Raw genomic sequence first — 21,029 nt, forward strand, 5'->3', positions numbered from 1 at the left:
TAGAATCAAAACAAACTATTTATTAGCAATAGCGTATTATTTTTTAGACCATTGTGGTTTCCTTTTTTCGATAAAACTCTTTATTCCTTCTTGACAGTCGGGAATTTGTAAGTTATCCACCATTTTATCAGCACCTAATTCATAGGCTTTTCTAATATCATACTGGATTTGTTTGTAGTAAAACCTTTTTCCCAACTCTATGACATCTCGGCTTTTCGTTGTTATCGCTGTGCAAATAACTTGAAGATTTTCATCAAGCATCTCAGGTTTACATACTTGGGTTACAAGTCCAATATTTTTAGCTTCTTCTGCAGATACTGGTAAACCTGTGAGGAGCATATGTAAGGTTGCCATTTTATTCACACAGCGAGCCAGTGCTATGCCAGGTGTTGAACAAAATATTCCAAAATTTGCACTGTGTAAGTAAAAATATAGTGATGACAATAAAACAAATTAATACAGATTTACCCTGGCGTTGAAAATTTGCTTCTATCTGTACAAACAGCAATATCACATTGAGCTACAAGCTGACATCCTGCTGCCGCAGCAACTCCATCAACTTTAGCAATAACAGGTACAGGTGAATCGATAATTGAAAACATAAGCTCAGAAGCCAAATTAAAACACGTTCTTTGTTTCAGCGGATCTTGCGCCTATTATACAGTAAATATATGCTATTTTCATTGTTATTAATACAACTTACAATTTCCTTCAAATTATGACCAGCAGAAAATACAGGTCCTTCTGAAGTAATTATTATTACTCTTAAATCAGTATTATTTGTATCTTTAATATTTTTAATAAGATCTCCCATCATATTGATTGATAAAGAATTTCTACAAAAAATATAGATATGTATATACAGATAATGATGATTATATCATAAAGCATATCATGTATCTGTTCAAGTATATAAATTTTGTTCATTATATTATCACTAGAGCCATCTGTATAGAAAAATAGTACTACATTTCAAAATAACATTTTTATATTTTTGTAATTTTTCTCCGTTTAATTATCTTGTGTTAATTCAAGATCAAATGGCTTTGATTCTAAAACTTACTACCTAGTTTTCGTATCACACATGGTGATTGTTTTTATTCCATTAGAAAGTTCCGTTTTGGTATATTGTGACATACACCGTTGTGTAGCGATTGTTAGGAATTTCTGTATAAAAAGCCTTTTTTAAATAAAAATATAGCATTTTTAAATATATCTTACCTTTGAAAACAATTTATAAGGCATTATAGTTACGTGCTGATATACTTTAATATTATTGGGGAACTAAAAATAAATTTGTTTTTATCTGTTGTTTTTAATATCAGCTGATAATAATAACGGTAAAGAAATCTACTATGTAACTTTGTGTTAATAATAGCGGTATATGTACAGATGGCGGTATTTGTTAAATTTATATTTTTACTAGCAAGCTCCTGTCACCTTAATATTTAAACTTACCTTTTATATTTAAAGTATAAAATGAATTTTACTGCTCAAGAATTCGAAGGTATTTTTCAAAATGCTATCCAAGCTAATACTCCATCGCTAATTAATTATATGCCCTCGTCTTGTACTGGCAGCGTACAGGATATACATGAAAACATTGAAAGTTCTTCTGAGGAGGTATTTATTGAAATAACTGATTTACATTGAATTTGTATTGTTGTTTTTGGTAATTTATTTTAATAGGAAGAACAAGTTTTCGAACCAACTTTAGACGATAGGTGTGAAGAACTATGTAGATCTTTTCGTAATTTAGAAGGTAAACAAAGTATACATAATTTTTTTTAGTATTTATGGAATAAGACAATACAATAATATATTTAAATTATAGACATATAGTTCTTTTACGACTTCTTACTTAAGGGATGTTTAATTTAATATTTAATTAGGACAATGGAGAACATACAGATTTTTTTTACATGAATGGAATAGCGAGGATGACGTTGTCCATAGCGCTAACCTTGATTACAGTATCGAGGGAGAAGATACGGATACTGACGGCTATAATATTCTGACCAAAAATATTATAACTTCAGGTTTATCACGGCTTGATGCTTGTCCAGAATTTAGACATTATGCTTATACAAAATGTGTATTAAGGAAAAAGGTTAATATTTTTATCTACCTTAACGTATATCATAATAGGACTTGATTTTCATATATTGGTTTATTTAATTGAAAAGTGATATTTTCAGAAACTATCCAACATTGATATTATGAAATCATACAATTACCTTCAGTACGTAGATGTCGCTGGGAATTTCCTAACGACATTAAAGCCTTTAGGGAACTTACCATTTTTGAAATACCTAGATGCTTCACATAACTCTTTAGAGACGGTTTTGGATTTCAAGGCGCCTTTTATCTTGACTACAGTCAATTTGTCCCACAACAAAATAGAAACTATACCAGATCTCAGTGAATTTTGGTCTATAACAGACCTGAACCTGTCACATAATAAAATCAGTGCAATTGAAGGATTTGGTTCTCTTAGGTAGGTACTTTTTTGGCAAAATTAGTTTTTTTTATTCAACCCTGCAACTTTTCGAAACCATTTTTGTGTGTGTCCTTTGCTTCAAAATAGGCCTCAGTTTCGGCGATCTTCATTCGACGAAAATTTCTTCACAAGGAGCATTCTTTTGAGATTTGATAACAGGAAATAGTCGCTGAGGGCCAGATGTGGAGAATACGGTGGATGGATTGATTTTTGCCATCGTTTTGACTGACTTGTGATTCCGTGCATTGTCTTGTTGAAGCAGCACTTTCTTTTTCTTCAAATGCGGCCGTTTTTCGGCCATTTTCGACCTTCAAATGGCCCAATAACGCTGTCCATGTAATAGTCGCTGTTGATGGTCCTTCCTTTTTCAAGGTAGTCAATGAATATTATTAACCTTGCCAGCCAACTGTTTTTCAAGCGTTTTCCCATGTTTTGAGGCGGGTTCACCGTGTGCAATCCACCCGGATGACTGTCGACTGGACTTCGGAGTGAAATGATGGAGCCATGTTTCATCCATTATCACATATCGACGCAAGAACTCGGCTTTATTACGGTTGATCATCTTCAAACACTGCTCCGAATCATCAACTCGTCGTTGTTTTTGGTCAAAAGTGAGCTCGCGCGGCACCCACTTTGCACAGAGCCTTCTCATACCCAAATATTCGTGAATGATATGATGTACACGTTCAGTTGATATCTTTAGAGTATCTGCTATTTCATTCAATTTCAATTTACGGTCATCATCAAAATCATTTTGTGGATTTTTTGAATGTTTTCATCGGTAACAACCTCTTTTGGGCGTTCACTGCGTTCACCGTCTTCGGTACTCATTTTACCACGTCTAAGCTTAGCATACCAATCCTTAATGGTTGATTTTCCTGGTGCAGTATCCGGAAACTAGGCATCAAGCCAAGTTTTTGTTTCAACTGTATTTTTTCCTTTCAAAAAGCAATATTTACACGCGAAATTCCTTTTCATCCATTTTTTTCACGATAACAAAAGTTGCTTCACTCAAATTGTTATAATTCACAAACTAATAATCCGACAGCTGTCAAATTTATACACACACACATTTTGAGGGTTAGGTTTAACTAAAAATATATGGATTTAATTCTAGTAGAGCCATATAGATGGCTCTTACACATAGGTGTAAAGCCAGGGATTTTCAATTAACCTGTTATATTTTTTAAAGAGAGATCTTGTCAAATTTGCCATATCTAGTACTGGTGCATTCACCATAAATTTTAAAACTTGATTTTAACACTCAATTTATAATTGATACCAATTGAAATATTGATTTTAAACTATATTATGTTTATAAATATAATTGTCTTTAAGTTTTTCTTGCCTTGTATCACAGTTTTTGTTACCAAAGATATTCGTTTCGACATACATCTCGCGTTATATGGCGCATTCACCATATTGCTTTGTGTTCCTCATTCGCCATAATCATCAAAGGTACTATATTTCGACCATAAAACTGATTTTTTCAGATATTTGAATTCGTTAAACTTATCATTCAATAACATAACCGTCGTTAAGAACTTGGACGGTCTGCGTATACAATTTTTGTATTTGCAACACAACAAAATTCAACTGAAGTGGTCTGAGGAGAAGGCATTCGAAAACCTACCGTTTCTGAGAACGCTGAACCTGAACGATAACGAGGTGACATCCGTTAAACCCTTGGAGGGCCTTGTTAGTCTTGAATGTTTGGAGGTGGCGAACAACAAGATCCGTCAGCTGTTGGACATTTATTATTTGAGAAATTTAAAATTTCTATCGAAAATGAATATGGTTGGTAATCCGGTTACTTGGAAGAAAAGGTAAGAATAAATCACAAAATAATTATTATTCAAAATTTATTTGTATATGCATCATCGAAATTTGTGACGTCAAAACGTCGTAATGTTGCCTCGTCAACTCTGAGTTTTAGTTCAGTTTGGCTTTGACATACAACAAAATTCTAATATGAATAAAATAATTGAACAAAAATGTTATCAAACATATTTAGTTTATGCATTATCGAAGGACTTAAAACTACAATCAAGAACACATGTATCATTTCTCCATGGTAGTCGTCCTTGGATTTGGAGCAAAACACATATCTGCACCAGGAATAAAACCATTCTAATTGCCTACATGATTAACATATCTTCAATTAATTATTAATAAATATTACGATCAACAAAACCTAATCAAATGATATTGTAACTTTTACCTTTTTCAAACAAATTTTGTTGTCTTTACACTTTTCTTGTTACTGTCTTGCCAAAAGTGCCCCAATGAACCATTTTGAAATATCCAAGTTTCATCAAGATACACAAATTCAAATAATTTATCTTCCTTGGTTTTATTGTACGCCTTTGAAAATTGAATTCCTTTTAAGGAAATGTTTGGAAGTTCCATTAGACCTTTTCGAGAGTTATCTTTACACCTGATCTGCCCACCACAAAAATAACTACTGTGGCAACATATGCAGACGATACAGCAATCTTAGCATCCCATGAAGATCCAGTCACAGCATCAATAAACCTACAAACCCACCTGGAGCAAATACAATTATGGTTGAAGACATGGCGCATTAAAGCCAATGAATCAAAATCCACGCATATAACGTTTACCCTGCGTAGAAGAACATGTCCACCAGTTCATATCAATCATCGTCAACTCCCCCAATCAGAGCATGTTAAATATCTTGGTATGCAATTAGATCGACGCCTAACCTGGAAGAAGCACATACTTTCTAAACGGAAGCAACTGGGACTAAAATTATATCAAATGTATTGGCTCATTGGGCGCAAATCCAAGTTATCATTAGATAACAAGGTATTGCTGTTTAAGTCTATACTCAAGCCCATTTGGACATATGGAATTCAACTATGGGATACCGCTAGCAAATCTAATATATCCATCATTCAACGGTTCCAAAATAAGGTGTTGCGTGCCATTGTTGATGCTCCGTACTATATTTCAAATAAAGTGATACAACGCGATATTCCTCTAGAACCTATAACGAGTGTAATCCAACGTGTTTGTGTGAAGTACTTCGAAAGAGTGTCAGTGCATCCCAATGTACTCACTAATCAGCTAAATATGCGACGTGATAGTGAAGTGCGTAGACTAAAACGTTTAACACCACCTGATCTGATTACTGGACATATGTAGAGTTTAGAATAAGCATTAGAATAAGACTAATTAATTAAGATAATATTTTATACAGAAGTTTGCTTAATGAAGTGATTTTCTACATGCCATGTATATATAATATAAACAGAAGAAATACTTATTGCCAATAGGGCAGATTGTGGACTCACGAAGAGTAATAAAAAAAAATCTTTACACCATTTAAATCCTATGCCCTCTAAAAGTGTATGTACATCCCTCAAAAAGCGGCATGTTCCTAACTCTTTTATGTATACTTTCCAGACTACAAATTTTACCTGATATATTCTTTTAAAATTATGTTTATATTGATAAAATAGTTCGTATAATATTCGTATAAACATTTCCTATATTGTATCTTGAATAGAGCCAATATCAAGATGGTCAGATTCGTCACCCACTTCGTATGTAGACTGGTTTTCTTGGTTGAATCTAACGTATTGTTCTTCATTTTGTAAGCGATATTATTCACAGTACCCATACTAATATTCAGCGCAGTAGCAAAACGCTAAAAAATATTTTCAATAAAATTTCAACAACTTATATTATTTAATATCATCAATAATTACCTCGGCGGCCTTCATTATCTCGTTCCTTTTCGAAATAACTTATTAAAGCCGCAACCATTTTGTGATCCTGAATATCTATTGTTTTTGGCATTGTCAAACAAAGTTATATGCTATATTAGGGAGTGATTTAAAATTTATTAAGCCGGCTTGGTGGCGCAGTGGTAAAGGCGATAGGACGACCTCCCTATTGATTGATTGTTGCGATAGCTGCGGGTTCGAATCCTGCTGGGGCATGGTCGTAAATTTATGTTTGTGAGTGTTTAAAATTTGTGAATGTTCTAGGCAAGAGTGTAAAATCCGACAAGGAAAATGATTCCAATTACGCCAGTAACTATGCTGGATAAGACTGGATGTCTTCTAAGGTGATTTTTCTAAAGTTGGTCACACTCGCCAGTCGGTAGGCTTAATGGCGAGGACCATGGTTCGGAGCCCACGTTAAACTGTAGGTCCAGTCCAGATAAACCCATAGTTGGTAAAAGGAGACTTTAAAATATATTTAAAAAAATTATCAAAATAATCAAAACGTTTGCCGATTTATAACCTGTGGTAATTATAACTAATATTTGGAATAATTTTCACAGACTCATTTGTTTACGTGTTCGAACTAATCAGATAGCATTGTGTCTCTTTTTAGTTAGAATAAAATTAGAAGGTGTGATATATTCAGCCTAGCGTTCCTCAATAACATTTGCTTTCATTATAGGATTCAACTTCATCTGAGCTAAAACTGTTTCCATTGGGGTGGGGTATTTATTTTTTCTTACTTGGGGAGGGGTATTGCTTGTTCTTATGTAAGATCGTAAAATGCACAAAATTAAGATTATATTTTAAATTAAACCTAAAGGTACTCCTTATCAAAAATGACTAGTACTTTTGTAGGTACAAATAAATGTTCCTAAAAACTGACAAAAATCGACATATGTAATAAATGAATGGCACCTTTTGTTCTTTCAGGAAAACAACGGTAATTTTTAAACTAAACGTCAGATGTGATGAAATTTTGACACATATAATTTAAAGGTTAGGATTACTAAGTTAAGTTTAGAAGGGTTAGGGTTCGTTCATTATGCGCATGTGCATTTCGATAATATATATCTAGTAATGTTTTACTTATTTATTAATATATTATGTATAATTGTGAAAACTTGATCAATTCTAATAATTTTCCCAAAATATTAATAATTGTCATGGCATTGTGATAAAGAGCTTTTTAATTAGAAACAGCTTAAATAAAAAATAGAAGCAAGATCGTTAACTAAATTCTTTTCCCATCGAAATATGAACTGTCAAACAGCAAAAACGTCATACATAATCGAAGTAAATTGAAATATTATTCATATTATTTAAGAGCGCTAGGGACAATCATATATTGTGGCTCGTCCAAGAAAATAGCCAATACACGTCATCAAAATGTATGACGTCAGCACATGTTGTCACATGAAATTTGACTTTTGATTTACATCGTTTGCCGCTTTATAAACTTTAATCATTATCTCTAAAGTTTTGAAGAATTTTGCAGACATTTTGCAATATGATACATCAATACCAACCAAAATAAAATTTTATAGAAAAATAAAAATTAATTATTTTATTTTATTTTTTTATATATTCCATTACAAGTTCCAATGCATCCGACATCATTCTATATCTTTTTAACTAGGATAAAATCAGAAGGAAAAATCTGCTCCAAGTTTATAAAAAATTTTCCATCTTCACAACCTGCATTTGGCAGTATATTTGACGTCATCTATGACGTGCATTGCCTTACAGTACATTGGACGGGCCCCTGTACTTTGTTATTTAGCATTTAGGTATTATATTTATTTAGAATTTGCCATTCTCTTTTTTTAATTGGTACATATAACCCGTCCAATAAAATATCATCACGTCGCAATGTTTCCATATTATAATTTTGGTTTAAAACGTTTGCTGGTTTATGAATTCTAATTATTATCATGTTTTAAAGAGTTTTGCCAACATCTGGCACCTTGTTATTTTTAATATTATATTTGGAAAATCGTTATGTACTGTGCAACTAAAATTTAAAAATTTTCTTTCTTCTACGATATTATCAAAAATTAAATGTTATGTTATCGAAGTGGCAATATCAAGGATAAAACAAAAGAGATAACTCAAAGACCTAATAACAGTGTAATAAAGCAACTTTGTTGAAGTCTGGAGCATGATATATTGCTTTGCCTCTATATAGTTAGCCTCAACTTCTCGGTCTGTTGAGTTATTCATAATTTAATACCTTTTTAGGTTTTATCAAATAACTTGAAATTCTTACTTCGGCACAACGTAAAATTTTGCTTGTTCGTGTAGGAATATCTGGTACTGAAGGACTCAAGTTGAAATCTCTCATCTCGTTAATAAAGAAGTAAATTATCCAAATCGCCCTCGTGTTCATCATTTTCATAATTTCCTAAAGGCGAATGAGATGGAAAAAATGAAAAAAAAATCGTATGATGAACGCTTTAAATGATTTTTCAAATATTCTTGTTGAGACATGTACTTTCTTGTATCGATAAGTTCTAATATAACTTATAACATCAAAATACGCGGTAACGATAATACATTTATGACTTCTTCAAAGGAAAATGATCCTGCTTTGTTGCTGTTTCTTTACTCTCTGTGAATCTTGGTACATAACACTTCCTAGATAGAGGATGCATTATATTTATGTTATGTTATATTACCGATTAATATTATAATTAGTTTTGGGAACTTTTTACTATCAACTGTTTCAGTCGTTAGTTTTGGTTCGACTGATTTTACTACTTTTTATCGGTGACTGTTTCAGTTGATCATCACGTCGCAATGTTTTCATGTTATAATTTTGGTTCAAAACGTTTGCTGGTTTATGAATTCTAATTATTATCATGTCTTAAAGAGTTTTTCCAACATCTGGCAATATGGCTTATTAGTACTAATCTCAATGAAATTTTATAGGTTGATTCTGGTTACATGTTCTGGCGTATTCAAAAGCATTCTATCTCTTTTTAACTAGTTTAATATGAGAAGGAAAAATCCACCCTGGATTTAAAACGAATTTTAACTATTTACAAATTGCAATTGGTAATATATTTCACGACATCTATGATGTGCATTAGCTGTTTCATTGGAAGGTTTACAATTAAGATTGTTGCATATAATTTAAAGATTGAAAATCTATTTTAATTTGATTTGATTTTCTTATAGATCGTGGTTGACTAGGTTATTTAGGAGTGGTAGTTTCTTCAAAATGTCTTGCTTGGTGGCTTATTGATGACCCGTTATTATTATTGGTGACTTTTGACTTTCTTTAGACTTCATTTCTTCAATTAATTCATGTTCTATGTTTGTTAAGCTCACATCTCCGAGGCATACGCCAACGAGTATAGTCAACCTCAGCATTGGTGGCAAAACAAATTTACTTTTTTACTAGCTACACGAAATATTTTAATAGATATATGGAACTCTGCGTAACTTATATTGAGAAATTGTTGCAACTCGATGGGGAAAAGATCAACACTGAATTCTGGAACGAAAAATTGAGTAACATGCTCTCAGATGTCTATAGGAAGGCGTCCTATAAGAGACTGAAGCTACTTATTCTTGAACAGGTAAAATAATTGAAAAACGTTGAGTTTATATTTTAGAGAGAAAACTCAATAGGGATCTCTAGAGAAAAGTTTCGCTACGTCCAATATCTAGTTGGGGTTATAATCATATATTCATTAATTCAATAAATTATAATACAAGTAATTTAATTGGTCAGTTTAAATCTCCATATTAAGGAAAACATTATGCTCTGAAGGAATTTGATCGGTTCTTTGATAAAGTTACTTATATACATATATGCGTATGTATAAAATCATGTACTAGAAAAAACTTTGATGCATAGCAAATAATATTCTAAAGTTTCAGCTCCGTCTTTACCCTTTTTCATATTTTTGTGCCATCAATTTCATCAATAGAATTTGTTAGATTTTTATCTTTTTGTTTTCTTAGACTGAAAGTGGAGTGCTTCCCAGTTAAAACATCTATTTACTTGTTTAAACCAAAAGTACATTTTGCACCTTGTTATTTTTAATATTATATTTGGAAAATCATTATGTACTGTGCAACTAAAATTTAAAAAATGACTTTCTTCTACGATATCATCAAAAATTAAATGTTATGTTATCGAAGTGGCAATATCAAGGATAAAACAAAAGAGATAGCTCAAAGACCTAATAACAGTGTAATAAAGCAACTTTGTTGAAGTCTGGAGCATGATAGATTTCTTTGCCTCTATAAAGTTAGCCTCAACTTCTCGGTCTGTTGAGTTATTCATAATTTAATACCTTTTTAGGTTTTATCAAATAACTTGAAATTCTTACTTCGGCACAACGTAAAATTTTGCTTGTTCGTATAAAAATATCTGGAACTGAAGGACTCAGTCTCTCTGAGTCAAGTTGAAATCTCTCATCTTTTGGTAATGCCTCGTTAATAAAGAAGTAAATTATCCAAATCGCCCTCGTGTTCATCATTTTCATAATTTCCTAAAGGCGAATGAGATGGAAAAAATGAAAAAAAAAACGTATGATGAACGCTTTAAATGATTTTTCAAATATTCTTGTTGAGACATGTACCTTCTTGTATCGATAAGTTCTATTATAACTTACAACATCAAAATACGCGGTAACGGTAATACATTTATGACAGCCGGGTACTTCTTCAAAGGAAAATGATCCTGCTTTGTTGTTGTTTCTTTACTCTCTGTGAATCTTGGTACATAACACTTCCTAGATAGAGGATGCATTATACTTATGTTATATTATACTACCGATTAATATTATAATTAGTTTTAGGAACTTTTTACTATCGACTTTTTCAATCGCTATTTTTGGTTCGGTGATTGTTTCAGTTGACTGTTTTCACTGGCTATTTTCGGTCCGACTGATTTTGTTACTATTTACTATAGACAGTTTCAGTCGTACTTTTAGTTAGTATTTTTGGTTCTACTAGTTTCATTCGACTGATTCTTAACGTTCTGGCTCAGTCTTGAGAAAATTGTACCCAGTTTATGCTTAAATAGATTTATATGTAATATATGTAGTTTTATGATTTTTTTGATAGTTTGCTTGTAAATTACAATATATTGTATATTAATATTATAACATTTTGGTACGATATTTTTCAAGATTGTTAATATAATAGGGTAAAAAGATTACAATTGGGAATGATAAATAGTAAAATATTTTGACTGTTTTTATGACAATAATAAGTAATATTTCCATTACTCTCCTCGATTTTTGTTACAAAATATTTCCATTCAATAATAAATAAAGGATTTATATCATTTCATTCAGATTATATTGTAGGAATGTTCGTCTGGTCGGAATGTCCTATCGATGCGATTATTTGCCCGAACACTCACTACTATTTTTGGAAGGAATTTGCACGAGAACTAAAAACACTGGTTGAATGAAACTTTATTTTTTTTATAGTTTATTTTAACTTATAATTGATACATGTGGTCGACGGGAATACGTCACGTCAGGTCTTTTACTTTAATACTTTATTAATAACATTATTTATTATACATCTAATTAACTAATGAAAATATATGAATGTTTGATTATTGAATGGATTATTGTTGATTGAATGTAAGATGCTTAAACGTCGAAAGATGAATGCCTCTGCTGTCTATTTTTTTGCGTGCCCTTGGTCGTTATGTATTACTTTTATAATAGTATTCAGTAATTATTTTTTTCCTTTTCTTTTTTAAAGTTAGTTCGTGAAGGAATTTATACATCTTCATCTCGCTTATACTACCGTTGGAAAATATATCCGCATATAAAATTAACTGCCCAGGCAATTATCTCCGTCCTTTCCTCACTCTCACTTTGTATAGGAAAGGATTCGCACATCTTCCTCTGACAGTCGAACTGTCCATTTGACTGAAAAAAGTAATTACTATTTTCAGTCTCTTTTTGTTTGACTATCGATTGTTTCGACTATTTTGCGACTATCGACTGTTTCGACTGTTTTCAGTCGATAGTTCTCAACGCTAATTATAATATATTTTTTATTAATTACATGTTACATTCGATATGCTTAGTACAATCTTAATTTACAAATTAATGTATTCTACTGTTCTGTTATACATGCATTAAGACACAAGTAAGGCGAGTACGGGATTAATGCATCAATATGTATTTCCCAAATTAAAATAAAACTAATCTACTTAAGCTAAAGTTAAGAATAAACTTATACACCAAACAAGATCGTGTGATTTTATTCGATTCAATTTTCTGATTTCCTGCCTGTTGTCCAGTAGCTGTATTGCTTTCGCGTTGCTATGAGTTAGCAACCTTATTTCATGTTTTAAGGCGAAATCTTGGATTACTTCGTATATCCATTTGATTTCGAGGTGCTCTTATGCTGCTTATGTAGGGAAAAGTATTGGTAATTAGTAGATGAACTTTGTTTTAGGTGTGTTGAATTACTAGTTGATTTAATGTTTTAGTGTAACCTCAAATTTGCACCCCATAGGTCCAAATTGGTTTTTGATTGACTGATAAACCAATCTCTTTGATCTAAGATCAAGTTGAGAGTATCGTCGGGCTAACCAATACAGTTGCTTGACTTTGACGCTAATCTACTCTGCTCTTTGTCTAACATAATATTTCCAATTTAATCGAGATGTGTACCGAGGTATTTAGCTGATTATGCTTGAGGAATCGGGTATCCCTCAAGTGATATAATTAGGTATTGCTGCAACGCAAAATTAACATGGACAGATCGGGAGCTATTAAGCTGTATTTTACAGTCTTTAGTTCATTTGTAGATCTTGTTGACCGCTACTTCAACTTCTTCTACAGCCTTAGACAGAGATACATATTTTGCCATGATAACCGAGTCATCGACAAATGTTCCAATTTTATACCAATGACTAATGATTTAATCACTAAACCGTACAAAAATACTAAACACATTTATCCATACGTAACGCACACAGAAATTGGCGCCCAAAAAAAAACAACAAACCAATCAAATGCTTTGGTTTGAAACAGGTAATAAGTTCAAAGTAGTGACATCTGGATATTGGACGTCGCGAAACATTTCTCCAAAATTGTCTATAAAGTTAAATCACTATTCTCTCCGTGGTTTATATATAATAAACATGAAATATTTTTAGATGAACAAACCAATTCTGTGGAACTGGTTGCAGCCGTATGATTTTGAGCCTTTGAACGTCATCGTGCTGGTGGGGGTAGAGGGATCCAAACGTTCGTTTCTAGCCAAGAAGCTGAAGCAAATATGTCCAGAGTACGGTCGTAATTTTTCTAATTTCGTTAAAAACTTCATTCTATTTGTTGATTTGTTGAGGAGAGGAAGCAATGTTGTAAATAAAATACAATTTATTTTCTCTCTTCTTTGCGTAAATTAATGCTTAAGGACTAGTTTGTTTATTTAAATGAATAATATAAAAATATATAGAAAATTAAAGATGTAATATTGATACGTAATGGTGAATGGTGAAAAGAATTATGAATTGGATGAAAATAATATACTGAAACGTATATCGGGTTTAGCTAATATTGATTGTCATCGAACCCATCTGATGATTGGTCGGATTGTCTGAACAGGTCAATTGAAAAATCGCCGGCCTACCATAGTAAAATACATTTTGTTGAAAAAATTATTTTTTTTATTCAACATAATTCCCTTCAAGGGTGACACACTGACTATAGCGACCCTCCAACTTTTCGATACCATTTTTGTAGTACGATTTGTCCTTTGCTTCAAAATAGGCCTCAGATTCGGCGATCACCTCTTCATTCGACGAAAATTTCTTCCCAGCGAGCATTCTTTTGAGATCTGAGAACAGGAAATAGTCACTGGGGGCCAGATCTGGAGAATACGGTGGATGAGGAAGCAATTCGAAGCCCAATTCATGAATTGTGCGGAATTCGGATTCATGGAATGGACAAGTGCGGCCGTTTTTCGGCGATTTCGTCTTTCAAACGATCTTACGCTATATAATAGTCGCTGTTGATGGTCCTTCTCTTTTCAAGGTCTGCCAGACGACTGTTGCGTTTTCCCACATTTTGGAGCGGGTTCATCGTGTGCAGTCCACTCGGATGACTGTCGATTGGACTTCGGAGTGAAATGATGGAGCCATGTTTCATCCATAGTCACATATCGACACAAAAACTCGGGTTTATTACGCTTGATCATTTTCAAACACTTCTCCGAATTATCAACTCGTCGTTGTTTTTGGTCAAAAGTGAGCTCGCGCGGCGCCAACTTTGCACAGAGTTTTCTCATACCCAAATATTCATGAATGATATAATGTACACGTTCAGTTGATATCTTTAGAGTGTCTACTGTTTCATTCAGTTTCAATTTACGGTCATTCAAAATCATTTTTTTAATGTTTTCATCGGTAACAACCTCTTTTGGGCGTCCACTGCGTTCACCGTCTTCGGTACTCATTTCACCTTAACATACCAATCCTTGATGGTTGATTTTCCTGGGGCAGTGTCCGAAAACTCAGCATCAAGCCAAATTTTTGTTTCAACTATTTTTTCCCTTCAAAAAGCAATATTTTGTTTATCAATATAGCAATATTTTATCAACACGCGAAATTCCTTTTTATCCATTTTTCTCACAATAACAAAAGTTGCTTTACTCAAAATGCTATAATTCTCAAACTAATGATCCGATATCTGTCAAATTTATACACGCATCTTTTGAGGGTTAGGGCTAACTAAAAAAATATTGATTTAATACTAGTAGCGCCATCTATGTGTCAGGCCGGGGACTTTTAAATTCGCCTGTTATACACACGACATATAAGAATTCTACTATTCTTTACAATTAACTATTCTGTTTTTGTACTTCGATTATTGTTGTCTTAATTATACGTTTCTGTATTTACTTTCGACACTTGCCTGTTCTGATTTATTCTGTTCTGACTGTTCTTTTGCTAATTCTGTACTCTTGAAATTTTACTGTTTCTAGGCTTGGTTCTGTAACTCTTTCGTTCTTTTAATTCTTTGGCATATTATGTTATTCTCATTCTCTATACATCGTGTTTTATCACCGAATTTCTACTTTAGAGGTGTGTGATGTTATAATAAATTGAGCAAAAGATTGATTTCATTTTAAAGAGCATCTAGTAGTTGCAGCACTTTTCTTTTCGGAACACTTTGGTGATTGTTGCGGTAAATGTCCTGAGGATAAACTCACTTCTGTTTATTCCTTTTATTCCACACCTGATAAAGAACGGTTACAAAATTATTGCAGAACATTGTATGGTGCACTACCTTTTTTAAAATGTGTAATAGCAAACAATCTAGGAGAAACGATGAAGGAGACTAGACAATTATTAGAAATCGTGGTAACAACTCCCATGACAACATTAGAGGCCAAAAGAAATCAATGCCCAAAGATCGTTTAACAGCTCTTTCCATGCTAACTATTGAAAAACAGTTTATCTCCGAAATAGACAATTTTAATGACAAAGTGATTACCAAATTTACGAACAGAAAACATCCTAGGATGGATTTAATTTATAAAAAAATAAGTTTTTTTGGTAAAAGTGGCAGAACACCTTTTAGGGTATGTTTGTATGGCTCGGTTTATAAAGGTAAAACGAAATGAAACAGTGGTGTTTACATGGTGTGACCGTTATTTGGCGATATATAAAAAGCGGTAAAAGGAAGAGGCGCTGTACTTACCTGAAGTCGAGGCTTGGGCAGTCAATGGTGGCACGTCTAAACTAAACTCTGGTCAGTCACTGAATGAATGAAAGTATCCTTCATCGTGTACAAGTGCGCTGCTGGCACCCCACCCATGTTCATCATCTGGGATTATATTTCTGGATATTTTGTTGACCGTTATTCCACGATGTAAAATTCGACATGCCTCAAGGTCGCTACAACTTTAAACTTTTATTAGAAGCCACCACTGCTTGGTGCCTTTCTCATCTTGCCCTAGCTTGACCAGACATTGGATACAATGCGATATTTTATATTGTCTCAAGTCATAATTCTTTTCCCATGTCACAAATATTACAAAAAACAGTTGTAAAATGTAAAAGCTATACAAACTACACAAAAGAAAAAACATTGTAATATTCATAACTTAAAATTAAACAATTTTCTTAAATACAAAATAAAATATAATGACGTCGCAACACTATTCGTTTTTAGTGTGGATATAGCTATTCCATATACCACGCGTCCTAGACATGAACATGAAGTTGAGGGCGACTACTTTTACTACGTTGACAACACAACTTTTTCGCGAATGATAAAGGAGGGCCAGTTTCTGTTACACGAGGCAAGCTTCGGTGACTCTTACGGATACAGTAAGTACATTCTTGTACAGGACTATTGGAGGTTTGTTAATGTGGTGTGCTGTTATTCCAGCGCATGCAGAGTTTAGGAAAGCTGAGAATCGCACTCTTGTATTTTACACGAATCTGATTATGGGGCTGGCACTGAAGAACAATTTCTTGAATACGAAACTGGTGTTGACTATACCGAGTACTACTACGAAGTTATTGGATAATTTAACGAAGTTGTATGCTATAACGGCAGTGTGAGTATTCTATTTCTTATAATCATTTTCAAAAAGTACCTTCAGTTTTTATTAATGGGCGGAAAGGTCGCGAGCCTAATATATAAATGGCGCTAGTTTTCATGCAGTCTTGTAACACTGCTTTTGTTATTTTCAAAACAATGGATCAAAAACAATTTTATGTTTTAATTTTACACTGTTTCTTGACGGAAAAACATGAACTTGAACGGTAGTCAAGCGAAGCAGTGGCTTGAAAATTGTTATAAGGACTCCATCAGAAACAACTGTAGCGACCGTCAGATGTTTCGAATTTTCCCGCAATTATCAGCAGCCCACAGATCTACTCGAGGCGTTGCACATACCTGAAGTTAGCACCCACGGTGAGGTGGCAACAAGTGGTACTGTTACAGGGGGACGGTGATAAGAAAAGAGAGCGAGACGTCGTCGTGATGGCCTTATATACTCCAGAACTGCATGGTACCAATCCACCGGCGTTGCCAACCTTTGTAGTTGTTGATGGTGAATTGGTGGTGGCCTAAAGGGTCGTGGCGGTCGCCACATAACTCCCCTCCTAGTGGAACAGCCGTGGAACGTACCTATATGTGGTGCAAGTTCCGGAATGCACCCGCAATCACGCAAACAAACGCCCGGGGACTGCTGATGAGATGGGGATCCCAACCTGAGCGAGGAGTTTTACGGGATCAGCTGCCATCGAAGCTGTAGCAGGACGTCGTTCGTCTTGAGGCGTTTAGCTTTGTTTGAGGGTACCTGTAAATGTGTTACGTGTCCCGTTTCGTGATGCGAGGGTGCTCATGTGTTGCTGGTATACATGATAGGCTTCTGTGGTTTTCGTCCATCAGGCTAGTCTCGTGGGATGTCGTCGACCACGTGTTGTTGATGAGTTCTGTTCCTCGTGCTATCCTTCCATGCACGTGTCAAGCACCTGTCGAGTGGCTTATGTTGAGTCGATTTACCTGTTAGGCACTTTGATCACGTCGGGGTCACCAATTGTAGGAATGTTCGTCGGGTCGGTCGGTCGGTTGAAATGTGTGGCTGCCGCTGCGATAATTTATCAGAACACTCACTACTATCTTTGGAAGGAATTTGCACGGGAACTAAAAACACTGATTGAATCAAAGTTGTTTATTCTAACTTACGATTGATACATGTGGTCGATGGGAGAATGGACAGGATATTAGGTTAAGGTGAAGGAAGTACGGTAGCGCTGTGGAAGTGGTACTGACAGAGGGTACGTTTGTAGGTATTTGTATATTTGTATTCGTATATGTAATCTGTATAATCATTGTCGGTAAAATTCTGGTGGGGGAGTACTGTAGCGACCGTCAGATGTTTCGAATTTTCCCGCAATTATCAGCAGCCCACAGATCTACTCGAGGCGTTGCACATACCTGAAGTTAGCACCCACGGTGAGGTGGCAACACAACAATAAAATATTGTTTTCCTGACTTTAAACGTGATCGTCGAGACACCGATGACGCAGAACGCAGTGGACGTCCAAATGAAGCGAACTTAAAAAAGTGGGTGCCACGTTTACTCACTATTGACTAAAAACAAGAACGTGTTCATGATTCTGAGCACTGTTTGGCCATGTTTAAACGTAATAAACTGGAATTTTTTTGTCAATATGTGACAATGGATGAAACATGGATCCATCACTTCACTCCGGTATCAAAACGATCCTCATCTGAGTGGACAGGTAAATCCCGTCCACAGCGTCCGAAAGCACAACAACCAGCTGGAAAGGTTACGACCTCGGTATTTTTGGATGTGCGTGGTGTAATATTCATAGACTATCTTGAGAAGAAAAATACCATCAACAGTAAATATTATATAACATTATTGGAGCGTTTGAAAGCCGAAATTGCAGAAAAACGACCGCATATGATAAAAGTCACTGAGTCACAAGTCAATGGCAAAACTACATGAATTGAACTTCGAAATGCTCCTACATCCACCGTATTCGCCAGATTTGGTTCTACTGGCTGTTCGCAGACCTCAAAAAATACTCACCGGTAAAAAATTTTGTTGAAATTTACAGGTTATCGCTGAAACTGAGACCTATTTTAAGGCAAAAGATAAATCCTTCTAGAAAAGTGGTATTGAAATGTTAGAGGGCGCTGGAATAATTGATGGAGATTACGTTGAGCCTGGTTGTCGGATTTTGCACTCTTGCCTAAGGACAATCACAAATATTAAACGATCATAAACATAAATTTGCGACCATGCCCTATCGGTATACGAATCCGCGACTATCGCAACATTAGGAGGACCGTCCTGTTGCCTTCATCACTGCGCCACCAAGCCGGCCGGCTAAAACTCGAGAACAGCTGGACCGATTTGACTTATTTAAATATTGGAGACAATTTCTCGGAACTGGCCGTTTAATACGTTACCATTATTTATATTTCATACAAATGTAGATGGTTTTTGATAGAACTATGTACCTCTATATATACCTCTTTGAAAAGTCTCGTGCCTGAAAACGTGCAAATCTGCATTAATTTTCTTATTTAATTAAAAGAAAAAAACCACTGAAAGTCATAAACAATTAGCAGAAGCGTTAAATGTGGCCCAATAAATGATTTGCGACCGATTACGAGCAATGGGAAAAATTCAAAAGATAAGGGCCACATCAATTGAATTTTTTTATAACATCTTTATTAGATACGCTTAGCACAATCTTAATTTACAATTAATTTATTACTACTTTTCCTATGTACGTGGATTAATTAGCAAGCAAGACGAATTGGAGAAAATACATCAGTATGTATTCCACAATTATAAAATTATAATTCTTTATTAATTATTAACTTATAGCTATAGTTTACATTAAAGTATACACTTTATATAAGTTCGTATGGTTTTGTTCGCTTCAATTTCCTGACGCGCAGGATGCGCGTTGTCCAGCAGTTGTATTGCTTTCACGTTAGTATGATTTAGTAATCTTTTTTCGTGTTTCAAGGTGAAATCTTGGATAACTTCGCAAATCCATTTGATTTCCAGGTTATCGTGCAGTTCTTCGTTGGTTACATAGCGATAGGCATTGGTAATCAATCGAAGAACCTTGTTTTGACAGCATTGTATGACTAGTTGATTTGAATTTTTAGTGCAACCCCATATTTGCACCCCATAGGTCCAAATTCGTTTTATAATTGTATTATAGATCAACCTCTTTGATTTTAGATCAAGTTGAGAGTATCTTCCGACTAACCAGCATAGTTGTTTTATTTTGGTTCTAATGTGTTTTGCTTTCTGTCTAACGTGATGCACACCAATTGAATGAAGCGCAAAGGTATGATTAGAAATCATTTTTGTATCGAACAGTGGCGGATAGTGAAAAGTGGATTTATTTTGAATACCTTAAGCGGAAAAAATCATGGTAATCGCAAACAAAGCCGACCGATCGACACCAAGGTCAAATCGTTTTGGTCGCAAGACAATGCTGTGTATTTGATGGGACTGTGTGTTTGTGGTGTATTACGAACTGTTGAAACCTGATGAAACCATTAATAGTGATTGCTATCAACAACAATTGATCAATTTGAACCATGCATTAATTGAAAAACGTTCAGAATGGGTTATGTAGATTTTTTTCGAAAAAAGTGGTAGTGACTTTCCGGTACACCTGGTATATTATTCTGTGTACCTGATATAGGTCTATAGGCTTTTATTTCATTTGGTGATTTTCCAGATTATGCCATCATTTTTACACTTAAATAAATGATGTTCTACATGTCATTAATATAATATAATTTATAAGAAATGCTTATTGTCCACTGGTCTGATTATTGAACCACTAAGCGTATTAATTTAAAAATCAATCAATATTATTTAGAGATTCGGCCGTGTTGAAGGTAACCCCGTCACCGATCATCGCCGAGGAATGCGCTAAGCGATTCGCCCAAGACCGGACCGTCTTCATCGAGAAAGAAGTGGAGCGCATCCTGAGCGAAATCTTGTGCTGCGTGTGCCTAAATTCCTATCCCGGATTCATCGAGGATATCAAGTCGAACGATACCGAGTCAGTGTCGCCGTCGAATGACGTCACGATGTTCGCTTATCTCGCTGGTTTTCAGGTCCTTGGGGATCAGCGATCACTCCAGCCATCAGAGCCTCTGGGACACCGAGTCGGAGAACGGTTACGAATCCGATGCAAACGATGGGCTGATATACGCCGTAAGTATATTTAAGTGGGGATGTCGGCCACGGAGTGA

The 21,029-nt window shown here is 34.5% G+C and overlaps 2 protein-coding genes across 6 annotated transcripts in view; one reads left to right on the forward strand and one right to left on the reverse strand.

The window, feature by feature from the left end:
• LOC143203524 (enoyl-CoA hydratase domain-containing protein 3, mitochondrial) lies at window positions 1-1,536 on the reverse strand. Of its 5 annotated transcripts, none has more exons than XM_076415718.1 (6): window positions 1,459-1,536; window positions 1,222-1,284; window positions 1,067-1,167; window positions 704-836; window positions 469-653; window positions 1-415 (listed from the first exon to the last, which is right to left on the reverse strand). In XM_076415718.1, the coding sequence occupies exons 2-6, from the start codon at window positions 1,243-1,245 to the stop codon at window positions 37-39; spliced, it is 822 nt and encodes a 273-aa protein (XP_076271833.1). In that variant the 5' UTR covers window positions 1,246-1,284; window positions 1,459-1,536; the 3' UTR covers window positions 1-36. The 5 variants fall into 5 exon arrangements, with proteins under 5 accessions (XP_076271833.1, XP_076271841.1, XP_076271851.1 ...); XM_076415726.1 differs by having other exon boundaries at window positions 1,067-1,180; window positions 1,459-1,496; XM_076415736.1 differs by having other exon boundaries at window positions 1,064-1,180; window positions 1,459-1,496.
• The window catches only part of LOC143203484 (uncharacterized), a 27,033-nt gene continuing 7,468 nt past the window's right edge, over window positions 1,465-21,029 (forward strand). The window contains exons 1-11 of the mRNA XM_076415659.1: window positions 1,465-1,623; window positions 1,690-1,762; window positions 1,893-2,110; window positions 2,199-2,497; window positions 3,994-4,326; window positions 9,683-9,839; window positions 13,403-13,533; window positions 16,425-16,582; window positions 16,644-16,815; window positions 20,651-20,836; window positions 20,892-20,991. Coding sequence (XP_076271774.1) covers window positions 1,480-1,623; window positions 1,690-1,762; window positions 1,893-2,110; window positions 2,199-2,497; window positions 3,994-4,326; window positions 9,683-9,839; window positions 13,403-13,533; window positions 16,425-16,582; window positions 16,644-16,815; window positions 20,651-20,836; window positions 20,892-20,991 — 1,971 coding nt within the window. The 5' untranslated portion in view covers window positions 1,465-1,479. The remainder of the gene's footprint in view (window positions 1,624-1,689; window positions 1,763-1,892; window positions 2,111-2,198; window positions 2,498-3,993; window positions 4,327-9,682; window positions 9,840-13,402; window positions 13,534-16,424; window positions 16,583-16,643; window positions 16,816-20,650; window positions 20,837-20,891; window positions 20,992-21,029) is intronic.

Source organism: Rhynchophorus ferrugineus, unplaced genomic scaffold, assembly GCF_030347505.1.
Source record: "Rhynchophorus ferrugineus isolate W39M unplaced genomic scaffold, kcgeb_rfMv2 rfM1, whole genome shotgun sequence".
NCBI classification, from domain to species: domain Eukaryota; kingdom Metazoa; phylum Arthropoda; class Insecta; order Coleoptera; family Curculionidae; genus Rhynchophorus; species Rhynchophorus ferrugineus.